At 39.9% G+C, this 25,143-nt stretch overlaps 1 protein-coding gene across 2 annotated transcripts; it reads right to left on the bottom strand.

The window, feature by feature from the left end:
- Nucleotides 1-286: 286 nt before the first annotated feature.
- On the bottom strand, nucleotides 287-21,883 carry tacr3a (tachykinin receptor 3a). Of its 2 annotated transcripts, none has more exons than XM_058076662.1 (5): nucleotides 21,217-21,883; nucleotides 13,750-13,938; nucleotides 13,507-13,657; nucleotides 5,705-5,901; nucleotides 287-2,154 (listed from the first exon to the last, which is right to left on the bottom strand). In XM_058076662.1, exons 1-5 carry the CDS (start codon nucleotides 21,582-21,584, stop codon nucleotides 1,821-1,823), a joined length of 1,239 nt encoding a protein of 412 aa, XP_057932645.1. In that variant the 5' UTR covers nucleotides 21,585-21,883; the 3' UTR covers nucleotides 287-1,820. The 2 variants fall into 2 exon arrangements, with proteins under 2 accessions (XP_057932645.1, XP_057932654.1); XM_058076671.1 differs by lacking the exon at nucleotides 287-2,154 and adding an exon at nucleotides 2,173-2,338.
- Between the last annotated feature and the right edge of the window lie 3,260 nt (nucleotides 21,884-25,143).

The raw sequence follows: 25,143 nt of genomic DNA, 5'->3' as shown, positions 1-25,143 counted from the left end.
AGGGATGACTGTACATGTTTTTTATTTGAAAACCCATGCATCGCAGCTTTCAAACTTCACAGCAGAATGCAACAATTCAGGTCATATTTCCTTATTACATTGATTTTTTTTTTAAGGATAAAGATGTCACAGCCTGTGTAGGGTTCCACTTGACAGCTTGTCTATGTTCCCTCTCTGGGCTTTAGTTTCCATTTTTGATGCTCTTGTTTTGTATTTGACTTCCTGTCTGCCTTGGTTGTGCATATCACCCACACCTGTCCCTAATTTGTCCTGTCTATTTAGTTCAGGTGTGTGCTTCTCCCGATGTGGGATCATTATTATTTTTCCTGCTGCTGCAATTATTGCAAGAAATAAATATTTATTTCTTGCAATAATTAATGTATGTTATTGTACGTTTGTATGTTATTTATTTCTTGCAGTAATTGCAGAAAAAAAATATTTATTTCTTGCAATAAAAATATTTATTTCTTGGAATAATTGCAGAAAAAAATATTTATTTCTTGCAATAATTGCAGCAGCAGGAAAAAGCAACTCAGGAAGCAGAAATATTTATTTCTTGCGATAAAAATATTTATTTCTTGCAATAAAAATATTAATTTTTTGCAATAATTGCAGAAAAAAACATTTAGCTCTTGCAATAATTGCAGCAGCAGGAAAAAGCAACTCAGGAAGCAGAAATATTTATTTCTTGCAATAAAAATATGTATTTCTTGCAATAAAAATATTTATTTTTTGCAATAATTGCAGAAAAAAATATTTATTTCTTGCAATAATTGCAGCAGCAGGAAAAAGCAACTCAGGAAGCACACGGACAAATGATCCCACATCAGGAGAAGCACAAATCTGAACTAAATAGACAGGACAAATTAGGGACAGGTGTGGGTGATAAGCACAACCAAGGCAGACAAGGCAAAACAGGAAGTCAAATACAAAAAAGGACCATCAAAAATGGAAACTCAAGCCCAGAGAGGGAACATAGACAAACTGTCAAGTGGGACCCTACACAGGGCGTGACAAAAGAAAGGCGGACGCCCCAGAGGTTCCAACTATAGGTTTGAAACTTGATTGTCCAGGCTTATTTACATGTAAAAAGTAACTCTACATTCATTTATTCAGTGGAGGGGAAATAAATGGTAGCTTCACATATAAACATACTGAGGGAGAATTATGATTGTATGATCCTCTTAAATCACTTTTAAATCTCATAGAAAATCTGTGGAAGGAGCTGAAACTTTGAGTTGCCAGGCGACAGCCTAGAAACCTTCATTATTTAGACAGTAAATTGGAGTGTACCAAAATCCGTCCTGGTGCGCAACTACAAGAAACGTCTGATCTTTGTGCTTGTTAATAAGGGTCTTTCCACCAAGTACTAAGTCATGTTTTTGTGATTATTGTTTACTGTTATTTCACTGATATTCCGGGAGTAAACAGTCAACTTACAAAAAAAAAATCTTTTCTGATGTTTTTCCTTCCGGCTGCATAATGCCATTCCAGCATTCAGTGTTAAACTCAAGCAAAACAAAAAAATCTTACTTTTAATAATACTTTTAACATCCATAATTGGAACCACAGGGCTGAAACACCCTGAAAAGGGTGCAATTAACATTTAGATGTTAATTAGTGATAGTGCTTTGAGGCTGAGCAGGAATGCACTCTTGCAGGAGACATTCCATATGATTAGAGTCAAACGTCCTGACATGCAGCATCACTTGAGACTTGTTTGCGTGAAGGTAATTTCTCATTCCATAAATGAAATGTTTGTATATATACAGTGCATCACGCATTGTGTACAAGAATTCCATGCATGCTTCTCACCTCACTCAAGAGAATTCCTCAGCTTGAGAATTCGTCATGCTTCCATTTTGTATTGTTATGCTTCCGCTGCTGCTACCGGCGGGCGTGTGGCGAGATGTGGTGTAGCTCTTCTTCCTCGAGGACATGGACCACTTCCTTCCAGAGCCGCTTCTGCCGCCCCCGCTTTCGCCCTCAGCAGGGTTGTAAACCACAACCATCGTAGTGTCCATTCGGGAGAGCGTGTACATGCTGCTCTGCCGGGTCGGGTGCTGGCGTGTGGAGCGGAGTTCCAACTCATCGTAGCTGGACACCTTGATGAAAGGGCACCAGCGAAAAGCTCGCTTGAAGCCAGCCCGGAACCTGACATGGCAGCAGAGAGCACACATAAGGGCCCTTGATTGATCAAAGAGTGTGGGGGATAATGAGTAGGAGAAAAATAGAACGCCATGTGTGGCTCTTTCATATGATAATAAATTCAGGACTGCTGTAGCCAGGTCCGCATTCCAGACTGAAGAGCTTTTCAGAAATTCCTTGGATCCAACCACTGCATTGCAAGGGGTCACACAGCAAAACAGTTTAACTTAATGTCGGCTGCAGAAGCTTGTCAGCATTGTACATTGTTACTCCCGCTGGCTTTTATAACCACATTAGATTGAATGTTGGCTAACATGCACACACATCATGTAAACACTGATTTGTCCATTTAAAAGTCAAGATTATCAAAGTTCCATTAACAATCCATTTCTATGCTGCTTATCCTCACGAGGGTCGCGGGTATGCTGGAGCCTATCCCATCTGTGAGAGATGGGGTACACCCTGGACTGGTCGCCAGCCAATCACAGGGCACATATAGACAAACAACCATTCACACTCACATTCATACCTATGGACAATTTGGAGTCGCCAATTAACCAGCAAACAGTGTGTGTAATATCCTGACTTAAACTAAAAACCAGAACAGTCATACATCGATGTCCTCATCCTCTCCCTGGGAACTAAAACCACAAAAGTCGTTCTCTATTTCTCAGTTGAACAGTCTAACAATTCCTTTGTCACACTCTTTCAGGCTTGAACAACAAATGCATGAATTAACTATAAATGCCTTTCTACTGATCTGTCAACAGGGCATACAGGTGTTTCCAGTTTTTCAAAATAAAGCATAGTGAAATGTTTTTATGATATTCGATAGTGATATTTGATATTTTATTTCAAATTGATTGTGGTCAGTATGTAAAAATAATAGGCATAACATGTATCTATGTAGCATGAGGTGCCTTTTCATCCTGTGGGCTGCTTTAATTATAATCATGTCCCAAAGATATATCTATATCTCCTTCTATAAACATAGAGAATTTACATATTTTATATATACACATATAGTTTTTTACTATACAACATGTATCATACTGTATATAAAATGTAACCACTAAATGTTGCAAATACTATATACATATACTGAGCTGTATGTTACAATATACAATTAGCATTTGCTATAAATCATTGCTTTTACTGTATACGGATAATGAAAAGGATTATGCAAAAGACAATGCAGCTGAAGTCTAGGCAACATATTAAAAAGCTTTCAGCAATAGTCACATTTTCCATTTCATTGTGAAATTTTAAATTAAATTAAAGTTTTAAATTCTAACAAAGGGCTGCACGGCGGTCGAGTTGTTAGCACGCAGACTTCACAGCTAGGAGACCAGGGTTCAATTCCACCCTCAGCTATCTCTGTGTGGAGTTTGCATGTTCTCCCCGTGCATGCGTGGGTTTTTTCCGGGTACTCCGGTTTCCTCCCACATTCCAAAAACATGCTAGGTTAATTGGTGACTCCAAATTGTCCATAGGTATGAATGTGAGTGTGAATGGTTGTTTGTCTATATGTGCCCTGTGATTGGCTTGCGACCAGTCCAGGGTGTACCCCGCCTCTCGCCCGAAGACAGTGGAATAGGCTCCAGCACCCCTGCAACCCTTGTGAGGATAAGCAGTAGAAAATGAATGAATGAATGAAATTCTAACAAAAACATATCAAACTGAACCAAACTGTAAAATCTGTGTATCGTTGCATCCCTAAATTCCATATATATCCAAACTGTACTGCAAAGCAGTTTATCTCCTTTGATGCGCTCGTCATTATTTATAGATAAAGACTAAATCCCAGCACATCTGCAATTATATGCAGGGCGATTTTGTCAGACATGGCTCAGTAATAAAACCAAAATCTTCGATGAGTGACAATTAATATTTAAACTTAATGAGATGTTTAAGCCCCTATTGTACTGATGAAGAATAAATTACATGAAGCCTCATGAGGAAAATCTGACATGTTTCTGGTACTTATGATAATATAGTCTCACGTACAATAAATGACAGTCTGCATAAAAGGGAGAAGGGCAAATGATTGTCTTTGGCAGTGGTCTACGCTCTGCTGCATGCCCTTCTACTTTCTGAGTCAATGCACCCAAACCATACAAGCAGATATAATACACAGCCATTTCTTTGTTCATTAGACTGCAATCATTAAAACCACAATTCTTGTTTTTATTTTTTTATTTGAAGGCCATATGAAGCCATATATACGGCAATTGACCATATTATTTACTGAAGCATGTATGATATACAGTGGAAGATAGCTTTGCAGACATTTTCCCCCTTAGTGTACAATATGGTTATTAATACACATATGCACATACGCCTCTGGCCCGAAGTCAGCTGGGATAGGCTCCAGCATATCCCTGCAGTCCTATAGAAAACCAGTTTTATTAATTTTTTACAATTATTAGAGCCCTGTAGAGCTAAACTAACACCCCTATAATTTCAATTATACTCCTATTATGCTCTGCTTACGCCACATTTCTCAACACTAATGCACTAATGGGATCCCTACAGGGACATAAGAGACAGCTGCCACTCATAGCATATGCTAAGCTAACTAGTAGCCTCAAATTTATTTGTTCTAATCTTAAGAAAGTGTTTCAAACGGAGTAGGAAAGAAGGGTAATGTAATAAGCAAAAAATGTACTACTTCCACACAATGAGGGGTAATTCACTCTATATCATGTCGGGTATGCCCTGGCTGGCTCCATACTGTTAAGGTAATGTCTCATCAACGTCACACCTTCTGTCCAGAATACTACATACGACTTAAGAGGACGGACTATATGTGTATTTTGAACTGTTTCTTGCATGTAAACCTTTAAAAAAAACATTTTCGGATGCGTGGAACGGATTAATTGGATTTACATTTTTTCTTATGGGAAAACTTGACTCGGTTAGAGTACATTTCAGGTTTCATCAGACAATCTGGAACGGATTAACAAGGCTAACCGAGGTTCTGCTGTGCAATTATTATTTATAAAAAAAAAAAAATATTTGTAAATATATTTTGGTGTCCGGAACAAATTCATTGGATTTACTTTATTTCTAATGGGACAAAAAATGCTTCAGTTTTCATACAGTTTAATTTTCAACCTTTTGGAACCATTCATTCATTCATTCATTTTCTACCGCTTATCGTCACGAGGGTCGCGGGCGTGCTGGAGCCTATCCCAGCTGTCTTCGGGCAAGAGGCGGGGTACCACAGGGCACATATAGACAAACAACCATTCACACTCACATTCATATCTATGGACAATTTGGAGTCGGCAATTAACCTAGCATGTTTTTGGAATGTGGGAGGAAACCGGAGTACCCGGAGAAACCCCACGCATGCACGGGGAGAACATGCAAACTCCACACAGAGATGGCCGAGGGTGGAATTGAACTCAGGTCCCCTAGCTGTGAGGCCTGTGCGCTAACCACTCGCCGTGCAGCTCTTTTGGAACCAGTTAATAACAAAAGCCGAAGTACCACTGTGCATATTTTAGCCCATGGTTAGAAGGTAAGTTTTACACACTCCCGTTCCACGTACCTGCTGTTAAGGCAGCAGTAGATGATGGGATTGTACATGGTGGAGCTCATGGCCAACCACAGCACTGACAGGTAAACCTGCTGGATGGACTTCCACTTGTTCAGGTGCTTGTTGAGGCCCGTCACAATGAAGTAGATGTGATAGGGCAGCCAGCAGAGGGCAAAGGTCACCAAAACAATGATCATCATCTTTACAACCTGAAAATAGAAACAGAGCTGGGTTAGCATCTTTGAGGTTCTCTTGGATGCAATAAATCCTACATCACGTCTGTTTGTAACATCACTGTTGCCGGTTGGTTCCACATCTGTTCCCATACCATATTAGTATGCTCACAAGGGGAGTAATGTTTTCTGCCTGCTTCAACACTCAATCATCAGGACCGGCCCTCTGGCACTTGCTTTCAACATGTCATTGCTGTGGATAGCCACTGTTTGATCCCTGGCAAAAACACTCCCGGCAGATACCACGGGTCTCCTCAGAGCAGGCTACCGGAGACAAAACAGACGTCAGTGTGTCCCTCTTGAAATGCAAACAGAAACTCTTGCGCCCCCCCGTTTTGAGACATGTTAATGGCATAAAACAAACCAAGGCTGTAAACTATTCAATGTAGTGGCTAAACAGCTTTAAAGCAGTCAGTCAGGATCTTTGTGATGATCGGTGCTGGGCAAATTGCTTTAAAAAAGTCACTAGGAAATAAGATTAGACTTTGTGCTAATCACCACTTTATCCAAAGCCTTGGTCAAACAGAGACATGGGCAGATACTCAATTGTATTTAAAATTCCACAACAGGATAATACACAATGAGCCAATCATTTAGAATTAGAATATTGGTTACCCAACCACCTCAAAGACCGGTTTCATCTTGTTTCATGATTATTCATTCATTCATTTTCTACCGCTTTTTCCTCACGAGGGTCGCAGAGGGTGCTGGAGCCTATCCCAGCTGTCTTCGGGCGAGAGGCGGGGTACACCCTGGACTGGTGGCCAGCCAATCACAGGGCAAACAACAGACAAACAACCATTCACGCTCACATTCATACCTATGGACAATTTGGAGTCGCCAATTAACGACTCCAAATGCATGGGGAGAACATGCAAACTCCACACAGAGATGGCCGAGGGTGGAATTGAACCCTGGTCTCCCAGCTGTGAGGTCTGTGCGCTAACCACTCGACCGCCGTGCCGCCTGTTTCATGATTATATTTCCTAAAACCAGTCACATAAAATATGAAAAAAGGACAAGAAGACTAACTAGTAATTGTACAATATTATTAAAACGCTATGTAAGGCACTACATAGCAGGACAAGACACATGACCATGAGTGTTTGGAGAGGCATGCAGAGGCTGGTGGTCACTGTTGTGGAAATTTGTATTTATTCAGATGTGAAATAAAGTACCTTACTCAAATATCTCTCTGTTATTGTCTATTATCCTGCAGCAAACACCATGAGCATCAGTGCAGAGGGGTCCGATCAGTACTAGCAGCGTTTTGTAAGAGATAGAAGCAAAAAATAAAGCTAAACAGTTCAACTTGTAAATAGTACGGAGACGGCTATATTAAGCTCTTTTAAATGATCACAGGAAAAGAGTACTTTAGTGAACAGTGACAATATTTTGTGACATCGCATGACACCTGGCCTCCTTATTGACGCATCCCACTTGTACTTTCTCCCATCAATGCAGTGAAAAACGTAATAGTTCATTAAACCAGTAAATGATGTATTCAACCTGTCAGAACATGATGAAAGGAATTCTATGAGAGCAAAGGATTTGGTAATTGCAGAAAATCTATTTGAATACCTTATAAAGTCTGCGTATATCACAATAGAGCAAGATTAAGGACAACTGCAAGACCTGTGAAATAATGGCATGAAAGAGAGTCTTTGGATGTGGAAATGTCGAGTGCATGTAAATTCATTACCATACGCAGCAATTGCTCCTTTATTTTATGACAGCATCATTGGAGTTACTATAGCAACCCAACCCAACCCGAGTTTTTCTCATGATACATAAAAACAAAGTTGATCATTTTGCCGGCTTCAATAAATTGACGTGTACCATTCACACTCACATTCATACCTATGGACAATTTGGAGTCACCAATTAACCTAGCATGTTTTTTGGAATGTGGGAGGAAACCGGAGTACCCGGAGAAAACCCACGCATGCACGGGGAGAACATGCAAACTCCACACAGAGATGGCCGAGGGTGGAATCGAACCCTGGTCTGCACGCTCGTCCACCGTGCCGCCCCATAATATTTGCAAATGATGATTAATAAATGTTAATTATAAAAAGTGATATTGGATAATTCCTCACGGCACACCTGACAATTTCTCAAGGCACACTAGTGTGCCGCGGCACAGTGGTTGAAAATCACTGCTATAGTGGAATGAACGATGAGAGTGAACCCTCCTGTCAGCCATTCAGTCTCTTTGTCCCAGTGCGTGGAGGCGGGGCTACAAGTGGATACACAGAGTGCTGCAAGTTAGCGTGCATTAACTAGCTACCTCTTTTCATCTGTTTTTATATCATTACAACGTACAGAAAAGAGCAAGTCATATGCTCATGTCTCAGGATTATGGATGATGGGCAAAATACACATTGTTTTCCCACACTGGTACATGGACATATTGTGCACGTGTGCTTTCCAAATGTTAGTCACTCGTGATCAGGTTGAGTGGAAATGAGGCAGAAAAGCTGATTTCACACAGCTTGCTTTTGCTATTATCATTAAGGTGTTTGTCTGAGTAGACACACTCTCACGCATAGCAGTGCTAATAACTCTTATTTATAAACAGTGATGAAAAATGTTGTGCATGATAAATACTATAAGTCCTGGGGGTACTTTTAATAAATGACATTTGTGCAATAATGCCTGCTTGAATACATGGACCTTCCCACTGAAAATGACACTAGGTTGTAGCTCTTTATAGTACAGCTCACTTAACCCAGCCCATATTAAATTAATTCTTTTGCTCATGAAAACATAGCTGTGGGACGTGTTTTTGTCAACAGCGTATTTTGCTATTAAAAACAAAGAGTAAACAGGGCTGATATTGTACACATATGGCTGATGGACTGAGTAATATTCATAACATAAAAACAATGACAGTACACATGATACACACTCCCACAGTATCTTATGATCTCCATTATGACTCTCTATATATCATGTAAAATTGAAATGAACCGAGGGGAAAACATATTACTACAACACTGATTTGCTTTGCTTTGTTGAATAAAACTAATGAGACTCAAATGCTAATGAGCTTTTTAATACAGGAAAAAAGGATCTTGAGTTGCAAATGTAATTGACCAAAACAGTCTCAGGGCTTTTCTCTGCCGCAGTTAGATTTATGTTCGTTCATTAAACCAATAAATGACCACCCATTAATTATCTCCCGGTTGGAATGAGCCCCGCCATCTATTTTGCAACGTGATACGCTGAGGACTTACCGTTCTAACGCTGCCTAAGTGAACGAAGAGCTACCGGAGTAATAAAAATGAAGGCGAATTTAAAAATACATTTGTAATAATGCTTTTGGTAAAGATGGCTCATTGACTTGCCATTTATTAGGTATGCTACACCCACACATTGCAGTAAGAATCCATTTGGGGGGGGGGGGTGATTTTAATGCACTGATTTGATATTTAAATGTAAGGAAACCCTCAGAAACCTATATTTTCTGTGCTTTTTCTTTAGCTTTTTTTAAACAGTTAATTGAATTGAATTATTAAAAAAATCAGTACACTCTTCTCCATGCTGGCTAATCAGTGCATTAAGGTTCAGACTTTTCATTTTATATATTAAAGGGGACCTATTATGCTCATTTTTCGGCCCTTTGTATTGAGTTGTGGACTCCTCTAGAGCAGCTACACACAATAACCCGCACAGAAAACCTTTTAGATTTTGCAGCATCTGCACCTATTCCAGCTGTATTTGCTTCCTGCCAAAACGGTCCGTTTCAATTTATTCCACCCACAGCTCACTCCTCTGTGATTGGTCACACACGCAAAGTGCGTTCTAACTAAGAAACATATAAGGAAATCCGTCCCTCTGTGACATCACAAAGGCACAGTTTTACCACGCCAAACTTCTTTTAGGGCATGTAGTATTCTGGTCGAGAATAAGAGGAGAGAAGAACAGCAGAAAGCCAGAAAGGATAAAAAGAGCCAAAGCAATTACAGTATCATTTCCTGTATACACGCCAAAGTGTTACCAATTGCATATAAGAGCTGTAGAAAGCTATAGTTTCCATTTGACCGCCCGACTTCTACTACCAGTAAGAGGTGGCTATTAGCATGTCGCACCTTGGTGAGAAACACACAGCTAAACAAGCTTAAATTCCCAGAATCGCCCCCCTGGCATTTTGAAGGCACACAGTGTTTGGCCGACGATGGAATTAGAGATAGTGCATCTGGACAGTGAGAAAAGAGCAAATTGAGCATTGCACTTCAGTGGCAGACGCTTAAAATTGCTTCTCCTTTCATTCACATCACAAAACAAGCCCATCAGACCTACTCTCAGGACGGATAGAGCTACTGAGGGCCCCCCTCCCCGTGGTCAGGATTAGAACATCGCCATTATCCAAGTGCAGCATGGCCGAAAATGCTCAAGGGGTGCAAAGCATTACTGCCACCATCCAGCAGCACGCTATAAATTCACACTGCATTTCAATTCCGTCCTTACTTCACATTCTCAATGTCTACCATTGTTTCCTTGCCCACACTCAAATACATCTCCAAAGAGATTGTGGATCAGTGGTGCCTAAAACGCATCTTGTCTGCAGGAGCTATGGCTGCCTTATAATAGCATCATTAGTGTGTGACATTTGGAACACAATGCTCCAGGCATGGATTAAAAATAGAGCACCTGTTGTGTGGTGACAGGACAGTGATGTCCATCACTGAGGATGATGAGAAAGGAATGTATTGGCACCTCACAGACTAACATATTCTCACAGGAATGTGTAAAAGAACCCCTTTTTTCCTCTATACGTGACCTTTGTTTGTCAGCTGAATGACTCTAAGTACTCAGTGGTTTACAGAATTGATTGCCCTGCACAATATTGCTTGGAAACGGTTAGTATTTTAGATTTTTTTTAATATACAGTATACTGTATATATACAATAACAAAATTCAGCATACAGTATTTGGCAATTTAAGATTAAGATATGCCTTTATTCGTCCCTCAGTGGGGAGTACAGAGTCAGTTAGCAGTACAAAATACACAATATAGAAAAATAAACAATATAAACAACCCAAGTATTAACAAAATCAATAGTTTTTCCCAGAGTTATATAGAATACAGTATGTAGATAATATGAAACGAGATGAGATATATGACCAGTCTATACACTGAGATCTTGCTAGAGAGTTAATATGAGTTATGAGTTAATATGAGCCCTTAAAGCCCTTAATATTGCACATGGAGGTTGATCAGATATTGCACAGTGAATGGGGTCTGGAGTAACTATACTGACTATAAAAGCAAGTATTACACAGATGTACATAGTGGATTTACCACTATATCAAAAACACTGATACTATCATACTTTTTAAAAAACATTTGACTTGCTCTACTTTGTGTATTAAAATTACCTCAATTTTTTGTGTCTTTCAAATTTGGGTTTTATTTTATTAGATACATTTTAATGTTTTCCAATAATCCTTTGTTTATTGCGGTTCATTAGTGTGTTTCATAAGTGAATTTCTGAGAAGTTTGATTGTTTGTTTATCACTTGTTTATTACAATACACTCATATGTGACTTTACTCATCTGTATTCACCAGTCATTATTTGCACTATGACCCATTTATCATTGCACTAAAATTAATATATCTGCAATATGTCTGCTCCTGCATATGCTCCTGTGCAATACTATGTGTATATTTTGGATATCTTGTATATATCTTGTATATATCTTGTTAAATTGTCTTTTTTACTCTTTTTTTACTTTTTTATATACTTTTTTTTAACTTGACAACTGCACTGAAAGGAGAAGCTCTCAAATCTAATTGTACATCTTGTATAATGACAATAAAGGCCATTCCATTCCATCACTCTATATTTTCATAGTTATAGCCCAGAACACCCGTTTATGATCTTCTCTTTATATACACCCATATCTTTAAACCTGTATTACCCAATATAGTACACATAAAAAGAGCAAATAAGCCATTTAAGACATAAATAAGACTTTTTGTGTTGCCCTTGGCTCAAGTATGCTTTAAAGTACGCTATTTTCCATCTTTTCTCTGGTATTTTGCACTCAGTCAGGTTAAGACCATCTTTGAACCAACAGTCAGAAGGCGCAGTGTCTTTTTCTTGCTCCTGAATATCATCTAGGTTGAGAGTTTTAATGCTTTCAGGCTGCCGTCAGAATTGCTTAAAAAAAAAAAGAGAGAGAGAGAGAGCAGCCTTGGGTAGAACTCTCAAGCAGAACAAAACTAACTGCTTCAAGCTTAACATGTACACCTGACACTGAAAACACTACCACATTTTTGACTACAGAAAATGTCCGCTCAGTGAAGTCTTGACTGGTGTTGTTCAAACAATCTGTAGCTGAATAATCTCACTGCTATGCTAAATGATTTTGTTCTGCTCTTGAAACAATTTATGGTTGAGGATTAATCCAATCGTATCTCTTTTGTCAGAATGTCTGAGTGGATTATGGTTCACATTTGTACAATGTAATACAAGTTTTTTTTTTTGACACAGTCCGAAAAGTAATATTCTTCTTTGGATTTGTTAACATCGATGGCTGTTTTTGTAGTGGACTATGTTTCTAAAGCCGTGTTTACATGCAAACCAAATTATATGACATTAAGAGCTCATGACACCAAAAAAATAACATTAAACACACCTTCTGGCTTAATCGCCCTGATTACATCTACTATATTAGGGTAATATGAGTGTAAAGGTGATTATAGGGGTGTTATTTCATGTCTAGAGGGCTCCAAATGTGTATCTAGGAAGGAATTTATAAGGGTTTATTATACCCAGTTGTGCGTCTTGGCACATTGACAGTGCTACCACAAACAAAGCACGCATCTGGACTAAATATCATCAACACAAATTAGCAGCAGGTGCGAGTGAACGGAAAGGCAAAGCAGGGAAAAACAAAATGGAGCTGAAACGGAAATAATATCAAAATAAGGGCATGAAACAGCAACTCACGGATCTGTTGCTTTTTCCACGGTATTAATACATTTATACGAATGCAGTAACTGTTGCACAATTAATTCCATGTAGATTTTAGTAAACACAGGAACACATGTGTTTTGAACGACTCGTCAATACCCAAACATCTCTAATGTCCTGATAGATGATTGTTGTCAGCAGGTTGTCAATCACCAGCACACTTAAAAGTAGGCAATCTCCAACATTAGCACCATAGGGAAGAACCTCGACATTTAATAATATCTAGTGGGAGGCTGGCATTCCCTTCCTGAGAGGATAAATATTTTAAACACACGCTGAAATTAAATTAGCGCAGTAGAAGGCGATTAAAGTGACACCCTGGAGGGACTATGCGCCATATCAGTCGCGTTTGAATTGTTTCTAGCTGCTCTGAAATGTTAGTTGGAACAACATGTGACAAATTGGAAACAAGCTTTTATGTACTGTATAAAAGGCCAAGTGATGACAAAAGACAAGTCGAGTGCAAATACTAACAGAAAAGCTCATATATGCGTATACCGTATGGATGATAAGTCATAATCTAACGATTTAATGATCTCAAACTTGTCAGTCAACAGTTCTACCACAAGATTTATGTGAATTGACAAAGCTCACCTTCCTTTTAGCTCGTAGTTGTCCGTGATAGTTGTCAGATGAATCTCCAGGGATATCCCCTCCCCACAAGGTCACTCCCACGATGGAATAAGTGATCCCCATCACCACTAGAGGCAGCACGTACACCAGCACGGTCACTATAATGTGGTACCTTCAGGGACAATTTTGACAAAAAAGGTATGTCAAATTTCTGAGGAAAAAAATATCTCAAATATGTTTCAAGATCAATAAAACAATGCTCACATGACGGGGTCGTCTGCCATGCGAGGCCAAGCCACGTAGCACAACGTTCTGCGAGGCATAACTCGGATTTTGGAGAAGTAGCAAAGGGGAAAAGCCAGGACCACAGCCAGACTCCAGATGCAAGTAATGACTCCGGTGGTGGCCTTGGCTGACATTCGGGGCTTCAAAGGGTGGATGATGGCCATGTACCTACAGGATTAATGGACTTTAATGGCTTTAGTGACAGAGACGCCTCCCAACATACTACATACTACTCTATGTCACAAAAGTGACGACACCGCTCACATTTCAGCAAGAATTCAGCGACATGTCAATATACTTAAGAGCAGTGAGTTTACAGCTTATATTGCATTACAACTTTACTGACCACGAAAATAACTGTAAACTAACCAGTAACCTGAAGCTTGTTGTTTCAATTAATGTAGTAATTGGCTAAAGCAAATGTATACGAACAAAATACAAACAGTGGTCCTTACAGAAAACGGGCAAAAATGTTTTCCAAAATGAAAACATTTTAAAGTTTTCCCATGAGGCACTGCATCTGAGCAAGTCATTATTTGGGAAGCTGCAATGACGTCAGCTTCCCTCTGGGTTTTGTGTTCCAGGTCCTCTGGCTCCCTCTGGTGAACAGCAAAAACAGCGCCAAAATCAAAATGCACCAACCCATGCGTACCTCAATATGTTATTTTTCATGTGTAATGGTAATGGTAATGGTTTTATTTCATTTGAACATGCATCAGATTACAATTGAGTGCATCACATAATCAGTTCACAGTTCCACATGTCCAAAAGGAGTAGGAAGAAGCAAAGCTTATTAAATCCTACCCCTCCATCTGGTACTTTTACAATCAGTAACTGTTGCATTTGTTCACTTCCTGCTTTCCATAATACAGTTTAAGGGTTTTTTTGTTTTGTTTTGTTTTTAATAATGCACCTCGTACCTAAGTACAAGGTGATATGACCATACAATAATGACATAATGGGTACCATAGTAACTGTCAATATAGTGATATATATGTATATAGCACATCATGACTGGTTCAAGACTCTTCATCCTTGTATTTATTGTATTCAGCAAACATCAACTGCTTGTATTGTTTCTTGAATTGGCTCATCGTTGTGCATTGTTTGAGGTCCTTACTCAATTCATTCCATAGTTTGATTCCACATACTGAAATAAGGACTTAGTATGTTCTCTGTAGGCGGCATTATGAATTATCCTTACTGACCTTTTTTGCAGTACATTTAGCGAGTGAAGATTGCTTTTATAGTTATTACCCAATATGTCCACACAATAAGTAAGATATGGTAAAACCAGAGTGTAGTGTAGTTTATATAAGAAAAATCTTTTTTTCCTCCCTCTCTGAATGTATTGGATGCAGCTTATACACAAGTTCGGCTTATACACCGGAATTCACGGTATGACCCATGATCTGTTTTCAGTCACAGATGGTAGCATAGCATCCTTTAGGATCCTGTGTGCTTTCCATTAGCTGCTAATGTAGTGTGACATTTTTTAATTGAGTCTTCATCACAGGCCACTGATCTGCCTTGACCTGAGTGTCTGGAACACAAAGATGATCCATCCATTAATTAGCAATTAGACAATCACACCGGTACTTGCAGACTAAAAGCCTTGTTTGACACAGTAGGAAAATGTCATATCATGAATAGGGACCTACACAGTCACAGTTATCAAAATCATCAGTACATTGTTTACATAAAGATAAGTGTTGTGAAAACGACAAAGACATTACAGAGGTAGATTAATGACACTTATCATTTTTTAATCTCAACCTGGCAGTCTGTCATTTTTGAAAACGTCCCACGACGACTCACAAGCACTTCATCATTGCTTGCTGTTTAACTACATTAGATGCAGTTACTTTGGATGATGCTTCCAACGCCACGGCAAACACAACTAAAACCGCTTTCACAGATCCTGCATAACTAGCAGCACAATCAGCAGCGTTAGCATCATTTTGTAAAGCAAGACATTGTCCGATTCCTGACTAGATGCCCGAGGTACCTCAACTGGCTCCTCTCGATGTGAAGGAGAAGCGGCTCTACTCTGAGTCCCTCCCGGAGGACTGAGCTCCTCTTAGGGCAGGGGTCTCAAACTCAATTTACTTGGGGGCCACTGGAGCTAGGGTCTGGGTGAGACTGGGCCACATCAGGTTTTCCAAAAAAAAAACACATTTATTAAAAACAGAAAAATATACAAACTTTTTCAGTGCTTTGGTTCCGATTTTCTACAATAAAAGCGCTGATAAAACATTCCACTGTTCTCAAATATCTTAATTTTTATTTTTATGCACACAATAAGATGAAAAATAAACAAATCAAAAATAAAGAAAATCAATCAATCAGTAATAAATAAATATAATAATAATAATAAAACAGCAAATAATAAAAACTTAAGAAACCACATATAGTTGGTGGGTAGACAAATTATTTTTTTTTAAAGATTAAAATTAACAAAGCATTATTAGAGCCCTGTAGACATGACAAAACACGACTATAGTCACATTTATACTCTTTTTATTTACAACATATTGCGCACCTGCAGGGTCTTGAGACACATGCTAACTCGCAAACTAGAGAGCTAGCGACCTAAACGGTAGCCTTCAAGTTATTTCCTTTAAACTTAAATAGCCAAAAACTTACCACTTCCACACGGATAGGGGGGATAACTATTAACAGTTATTTAACCTTTAACATGAACATTAATCAAACGTAATAATTTTTTCTGGGTACATGATACCATACAGCATCCATATCAAACTTGCGCGGGCCACACTAACATTAAACTTTCATATCAAGGCGGGGGCCTCAAACTAGTGTCCTGCGGGCCACATTTGGCCCGCGGACCGTGTGTTTGAGACCCCTGTTCTAAAGAATTGGCTTCTGTCTCCTTTCCCAGTTCTTCAGACTTTAGAACTAACACAGTACCAATAGAATAAACGAGAATAAAGAGGACATGATGTAACACAATACAATTACCTTTTACAGTTGTACGGTTGCCCGGATTTGTCTGGCCGCTGTGGCCCACAGAACCATACCTGCCATCGGAACAGAGGCAACAGGAGGGACAAACTCGCATCTGATTGTGAACTGTGGCCTTGTGCCATTTGAAGAGAGCAGACAATGCAATGCGCCAGCCATGGTGCAAACAGTATGACCTGGGGTTACATGCGTATTATGCGGATCACGCTGATGTTCGCTTTGTCTTTTTTCTACTGACAGAATCAGGTGGACACCGCAAAGCAACAACACATGGTGAGCTTTGTCGGAGGAAGGTACATGTTGTTCTCTCGTTTACGTTTACACACAAAAAAGAAATGATTGCACTGATTTGTTGAAACCATCTTTTTAAAATGCAACGTCAGAACATTTGACTTTTTTGAGGATTGGATTAACACTTGAAAAATGTGATTGTAAACCAGATCCCTCTTGCTTGTATTCATTAGTTTGAAATGTTTTGACAAAAACATGAGGCACATTTTTTTACAAGAATCCAATTTAGTTCCAATTGATTTAGCGTAATGACACAGTACAGGGCAAACGGACACGTTTTGTACAAAAATCAAAACAGTATACAAAAACGCAGGTAATATTGTGTGAGAATTGACAGAAACTGAATCACAAGAGAACTGGGGCATCCAAAAAGCGAGATTGGACTGTATTAACGACCATGCATTGATTATCAGCACGGGCTTGCTATGCAATCACCGATCTTTGTGGAGGACTGATGGCAAAGCTCTTAACAAGTGAAGAAGATGTTATTTAGGATAAGGAGAGGCAAAGGATTCTTTTTAAAGTGTATGGACGAAATGGAAAAGCCGTTCTTTGTTGTTGTCGACTCATGACTTGAGGAGCTCCTTGAGCAATAGATGCTTACATCTGAGTGCTACTGCAAGTCATTCCTTCCAACACTTATAACGACTTTACCTTGCCACTCCACGGTTGGAATTTCAGTTGGACTATCATCAAATCATGCTATTTCATTGCTGAATACGGCCTATTTTAGTCCTAAAATATGCATATTTCAGCAAGCACTACATATTCTGTGCATATTTGAAGAATAATAAAATACTAGGGGCGGCACGGCGGTCTAGTGGTTAGCGTGCCGACCTCACAGCTTGGAGACCAGGGTTCAATTCCACCCTCGGCCATCTCTGTGTGGAGTGTGCATGTTCTCCCTGTGCATGCGTGGGTTTTCTCCGGGTACTCCGGTTTCCTCCCACATTCCAAAAACATGCTAGGTTAATTGGCGACTCCAAATTGTCCATAGGTATGAATGTGAGTGTGAATGGCTGTTTGTCTATATGTGCCCTGTGATTGGCTGGCGACCAGTCCAGGGTGTACCCCGCCTCTCGCCCAAAGACAGCTGGGATAGGCTCCAGCACCCCCCGCGACCCTTGTGAGGAAAAGCGGTAGAAAATGAATGAATGAATAAAATACAAACATAAGGCATTCAGAATACGCATTCAAAAATAATAAAAGGGCAGAGATAGAATAGTAAATAATAATAATAAGGGGTGTTAGGGGTATTTGAATGAATCAACATAGAATGTGTTTACTTGTAACAGTGAATAGAATTAGTGCAAAAATACAATATTTATTGATACGACACATCATTGCTATCGGCTTTGCTACAAAATCCTCAACAAACGATGGTATCCATGCTTGTGGGTCAAGAAGATGGAGTTACCGGTGCAATTGGAATCATTTTGTGTTATTTTTTCAAGACGCCCTTATTTTTTTTACCACTGTTACTGTGTGCCGCTCTAACTTTGAAAACTGGTGGGATTTTATGTGTGTGTGTGTTGAAAATGTATGTGTGTAACTTCTGTAGGTATAATTGGTCTCCTTGTTGGTATAAACTGTCCGCCCTTTCTCCAGTTTTGTCTTCTTCTTCTTCTGTGAGTTTAAAGTTGTTGAGGGCTCTGCCGTTTGTCCTCCGCAGAGACTGGTGTGTGTGTAGAAAGCAGATGCTGATGATAGTGTGTAGTGTTGTACTTACAAGAGGGATCTGCTTTACAATCGCATAGTCTACATGTGCAACTCCGGTGTTTATGTGAACTTTAAAAATCTAGTGTCAAACGAATTTATGAAATAATTCAGAATTTTTTTGTATATGTAAATAAACAAACAGCCACCCACTAATGTAGCATCTCTGTGTGTTTTGTTTTCATTACAGCTGGGCCTAAAGCCACTGCCATATCTTGATATTGAGCTATTGTGATAGATAATGCTCCATTGATGAGTGGACAGCCAACATGATAGTGATCGCTACATTATCTGAAGTCACATGGGCACGGTCCATTCAGCCTCAAGTAGTTCACTGTCTAAAGAAACACAAGATGACAACATAGCTATATGGGATGCTACGCTACATCTATGCAGCACAAGAGAACACTCACATAGAAACAGGAATTCAGAACATTCTATATAGCAGAATTAAATTATTTTATTTTATCCATAGTGGAGCCACACAGTCAGGAGATCGGGAAGACTTGGGTTCGATTCTCCGCTAGGCGTCTCTGTGTGGAATTTACATGTTCTCCCCGTGCATGTGTGGGTTTTCTCCGGGTACTCCGGTTTCCTCCCACATTCCAAAAACATGCTAGGTTAATTGGCGACTCCATATTGTCCATAGGTATGAATGTGAGTGTGAATGGTTGTTTGTCTATATGTGCCCTGTGATTGGCTGGCGACCAGTCCAGGCTGTACCCCGCCTCTCGACTGAAGACAGCTGGGATAGGCTCCAGCATGCCCGTGACCCTCGTGAGGATAAGTGGTATAGAAAATGGATGGATGAATGAATGCTCTTTGAAATGTTTTCATAAACGAGACATTTTTCCCTCCATTAAAAATATATACGTATATATAACCATTTGACAGAGAGTAAATTACCGTATTTCCGGACTATTAGTCACACTGTTTTTTTCTCTATTCTTTTATTGTTAGAACTTGCCTTCCAAGAGGACGTAATGTCTGTTTTGGTCAGGTATTTTGTAAAATAAATTACCAAAAAAATGCGACTTATACTCCAGTGCAACTTATGTATGTTTTTCTCTACCTAATTATGCATTTCTGGCTTTGTGCAACATATAGTCCAGAAAATACAGTATATATTATACATTATTAATATCTCAAGAATATCATTAAACCTAGATTTTGACAATGGTGAAAGAATGGGTCAGTAAATCATGGGTCTGGATTTAGTCCCTGTCCACTGCTGCGTTCTTAGCACACCGTCAGTCACTCACCGCAGTGCCCACTCAATGAATCAGTGCCAGTGGAATATAAAAATAAATGTGAGCAGCCCCATAATTGTGAGACGGCGGTCAGTCGTACTTGAAAGCTGCCTCTTTCTTGATTTATAATAAATGCTTGAAATGTCACCATGCAGTTGATTTTGAGTACAGAAGATGCGCATTACAACCACAAGATTCCCCCCCGCCCCCGTCCATCCAAATGCCATCTTTCATGCAATTTGACTTTTTTTGGGGGGTGATTTAATCTGAATATTACATTTTCTGCCTCTGTTGATAGAAAGCGACACATCCGAGAGGAGGAATGATAAAATAAGAAGACACTGACGATTCATACTGAGATGAGTGTTTTCACAGTGTGGGTCCTATTCTTTTCTTTTTCACCTGCTTTGTAGCATGAAATATTGGTGTGCTGCTGTGATCCGTGCCTTAATAGCTTCATTATGCCATCTGTCTTGCTTTTTCCAGCACATGATTATTAACAATGTATACACCAGTCCTAACATAAGCTACACCTTCATCCATTCATTTTCTAGACCTCATTAGGGTGTCAGCTGCCTTCAGGTACACCCTGGACTGGTCACCAGTCAGTACTGGGCACGTGCAGACAAACAACCATTTACATTCACACATTTTAAGAGTGATCAATAACCCATTGAGTAAATATAATATCTGGATATAATAATAACATAGGGGCGGCACGGCGGTCTAGTGGTTAGCGCGCAGACCTCACAGCTAGGAGACCAGGGTTCAATTCCACCCTCTGCCATCTCTGTGTGGAGTTTGCATGTTCTCCCCGTGCATGCGTGGGTTTTCTCCGGGTACTCCGGTTTTTCCTCCCACATTCCAAAAACATGCTAGGTTAATTGGTGACTCCAAATTGTCCATAGGTATGAATGCGTATGTGAATGGTTGTTTGTCTATATGTGCCCTGTGATTGGCTGGCGACCAGTCCAGGGTGTACCCCGCCTCTCGCCCGAAGACAGCTGAGATAGGCTCCAGCACCCCCCGCGACCCTCGTGAGGAAAAGCGGTAGAAAATGAATGAATGAATAATAACATAATAATATAATAACAACCACAATTACCATTTAACATGAAATGATTAGATTGTGCGCGTAATGTATAGCGCCATCAGAGAGATGATGGATGTGTGTAGTGGAAGGGTCATAAATCCAAGCCCAAACCTGTCCACGGCGATTGCAGTCATGGAGTAGATGCTGGCAAACACGGACGTGACCGGGAAGAAGTTGTGGAATTTGCAGTACGCTTCCCCAAAGTACCATTCTCCGTGGGCTGCGTAAATAAAGTTGATCAAAGTGTTGAAAGCGGCCATGGAGGCGTCAGAGAAGGCCAAGTTGAGCAGAAAGTAGTTGGTCACTGTCCTCATGCGCTTGTGAGCCAAAATGATCCAAATGACGATGAGGTTGCCGAACACCGCCACGGCCAGAATCGAACTGTAGGCTAGCGACCAGAGAGCGACGCGCCATGGCGGCTGCACAAACTGGTTAGTGTAGTTGGCGGTGAGGTTCGAGGCGTTCTGTGAAGCTGCCATCGTTGTCTTCTTTCCTTCCAAAAAAGCGGAGCTACTTGGAGGAGAGGCGCACTGCGAAGAGCGACGAGGGAGGTTTTAGGCAACTCAGCGCGCAGCAGAACCATTTCCCATCCATTTAAAAAGGCGCTTTGCTATCATTTCTTGTGAATCGCAATTTCCCGGCCCCTGTAAGTTAGCGCAAATGTGTGTCGAGTGACACTGTGAGAGAGGATCTACGCCAGCAAGCAGCAGCAATAAGCAGGACGCCGTGCGCACTCGGTGACGCGCAAGTGGCGCACACGGTGCAGGAGATCGATCGACACTTGTGGCTGTTGTTTAAACTTCATGAATAACAAATACACGTCGCACAGTGCACCTTATCAGTCAGTGCACATTGCGTGATTTATCTTGTTTTCACCGCCGCCTAATCTTGTGTGTGAGCAGACACAAACAGGATATTGAAATATTGCAGGTGTGTTATGCCTTGAGTGTAATATCAAATCACGTTGTGCATAATATATCTGATATACGCTTCACAATATCTGTCAAATGTGTGACCGAACACAAATAAACGGCTATTTTTTTACATGCATTTTCCACCAGTAAAGACAAAAAAAAATAATTAATATGCTACCAGGTGCGAGATGATGGCGACTTGAGCCTTAGATCCTCCAGTTGCCGAGAGGGCACAAACATTTGAACGCACCATTTGTATTATACTCTACCTTTTCCAGGTTTGTGTATGCCAATGTAACACGTGCAGGCACCAGTTGTGTTTGTCAGCTAATGATAGCAATTGGGCAAAGTTTAGCTACTAACATTGAATATATATCGTCTATCATAATAACTCGCCTCTATAGACTGATTTTGTGTATTTATGTGTACTTTACTGTTTTTATTTGTGCAGTCCATTTCATAATTAAGAAATATAGAAACAATTGTGGTTGAATATCTTCTTTTAAACCACTCTTGGTAACTTACAGTATGCTAGCTGGAAGGGTTGTGTTCAAAGACTAGTGTATTTCTGGGACTTCCAAGCACACTTAATCGCTGATAAGAATATCCACTTATTTGTCTTTTTGTTTATTTACACACATACACGCAAAATAAAAGATATTGTGATGTTCAGAGCTTGTCGTGTCTGTAAATGCACCTTGAGAATGAGGAAGTGTTGTTTCCAGGATGAAGAGAGACGCGTTTAGAGCTGGAGATACATACAGTACATGGTGTTACAATAAATACAGGTTAGAATAAAGTAAACGAGCGTTACCGCCATTAACGCCTTATTTTTGACAGTCTATTTATACTTTGGGCGGGGTACACCCTGGACTGGTCGCCAGCCAATCACAGGGCACATATAGACAAACAACCATTCACACTCACATTCATACCTATGGACAATTTGGAGTTGCCAATTAACCTAGCATGTTTTTGGAATGTGGGAGGAAACCGGAGTACCCGGAGACCACACAGAGATGGGATGAGCGGGGAATAGGTCTCACCCCGGTCTCCTATCTGTGTGACCTGCGCGCTAACCACTCGCCCACTATGCAGGGCCCGTGTTTACATATTTATTATGTTGTAGCGTTAAAAAAATCATCATGTGCAATCAACAGTTTTTTTTTCTAAAATGGTCTTTCAGTTTCTGTTCCTGTTCCTAGTCACTAGTTTGCCATTGAAACAGCTTAGCTTGACATTTTTCAATTTCCCTAATCAGGGAAATATATATATATAGAGAGAGAGAGAAAGAGAAAGAGAGAGAGAGAGCTTTATCCATTTATTTCTTTATCATTAATATATAATATATAATATATAATAATATTATGTATATTATTATATACATTAGGTTATTACATATATACTATTATACTATATTAGATATAATATTATTATATCATATTAATAAAAAAATCCTGAAATTGTATCAAATTGAAATCAAGGGGTATATTGTGAAAGGCTGTGAAGGCTAGAAGATATATGGAAGAGTACCTCATATGTACCTCTGGTACATTGCAGGCTATCAATATCATACTATACCATCAGATGTTTCTATAGCAACCTGCCTATCAGCAGCCCAAAGAAAGTAATTTCAGTTAAAGGTAAAGTAAGAAAAATGGTAAATTGAGGAAAAAGGAACTGCATACGGACGTGCTAAAAGAATTAACAAAACCAAAAATTAACGTAGCTCATAACAGGAGCTAGATAAGCGCACACACTGCGGCATCACATAAAAGACGACAAGCCCAGCCTCAGACATTTTGTTTCCCCAGATCTTAAATCACTGTCATTGTGCAACACAGATTAGAACTCTTGAGTACTGCAGCACTACCCTAATAGACTCACAAACTAATCTCTCCATTTCTGTCACAACAATATTCACAACTTAACAGGCCCAAGTCGCCTTTAGCCACACTCTTGTAGAAGCCCCTCAACAGAGCAGACATCCTGACATCCTCTTACCAAGCACTGCAAGGTTACACTACATGTCTTCTAGCGGCCTCTCACATATAATCAATCCAGTCAACTTTTTGACAAATGTTTCTGCCTGCAGTGGCAGGTGCCCAGAGCGTAGAATTAAGTGGATGTTGCCGTGCCTTATGGTCAAATTTAGCAAGACGGCTTTGTCTGTGGCTCCATGGAACAATATTTCCTACACTGTCTGGGTTTTTATATAATATTACATATAAGAACATACAGTGGAAACTTGGTTTTTCAGCTAACATCAAAAATGTATTATTTTACTAATATTTTGCCTTGATTTACATACATTTACATACATCCTTGACAGCACACTATCTTTTCAATCCCACATTAATAACGTCACCAGGTCAGCCTACTTCCATCTGCGCTCCCTCACCCCTCACACCACCGCCATCCTCATCCATAGCCTTGTCACTTCCCGCCTCGACTACTGTAACTCTCTCCTCTTCGGCCTCCCTCAAAAATCCCTCCATAAACTACAACTGGTTCAGAAATCTACTGCCCGGATCATCACCAGAACCCCCGTCATCCCACCACATCACCCCCATCCTGCAGCAACTCCACTGGCTCCCAGAATCACCTACAAAATCCTTCTGTTCACCTACAAGTCCATCCATAACCTTGCCCCCCCCCTTATCTCTCTGACCTCCGTAACTCTGCCACCCTTCCCATCATCAAATCCAAACTCAAAACTTTAATAAACTAATAAAAATGTAAAAAATAAAGTGTTAAGACAGTAACTGATTTATTTCAATAATTTTTCAGTGTCACGCCTCTCTCTGTTAGAAAAATTGATTTTTAGACTTGTGGTATATTTTAGCTTGATTAATGTTACGCACTTGGGGCACTCGTGGCAGGTGTTGAGGACACCAGAGCAGAAACCAAATGTATTAAAAAGTATTAAATAATAAAGAAAGAGCGTTCACAGAGGAGGAAAAACAAAGTACAAAAAAGACGCCATGACAGAAGGTCGCTGGGAAGCTAAAGGTACAAACAAAAAGTAACAAAAGAGTACAAAGTAGCAAATAAGAATTTACAAAGTAGCTCAGTAGGCTGCAAAAATACGAGTACAAGGCAGAGAGACGAAAGGTCAGGAGCA

Source organism: Doryrhamphus excisus, chromosome 1, assembly GCF_030265055.1.
Source record: "Doryrhamphus excisus isolate RoL2022-K1 chromosome 1, RoL_Dexc_1.0, whole genome shotgun sequence".
Classification (NCBI taxonomy): Eukaryota; Metazoa; Chordata; class Actinopteri; order Syngnathiformes; family Syngnathidae; genus Doryrhamphus; species Doryrhamphus excisus.
This window is presented reverse-complemented; position numbering and strand designations above follow the sequence as displayed.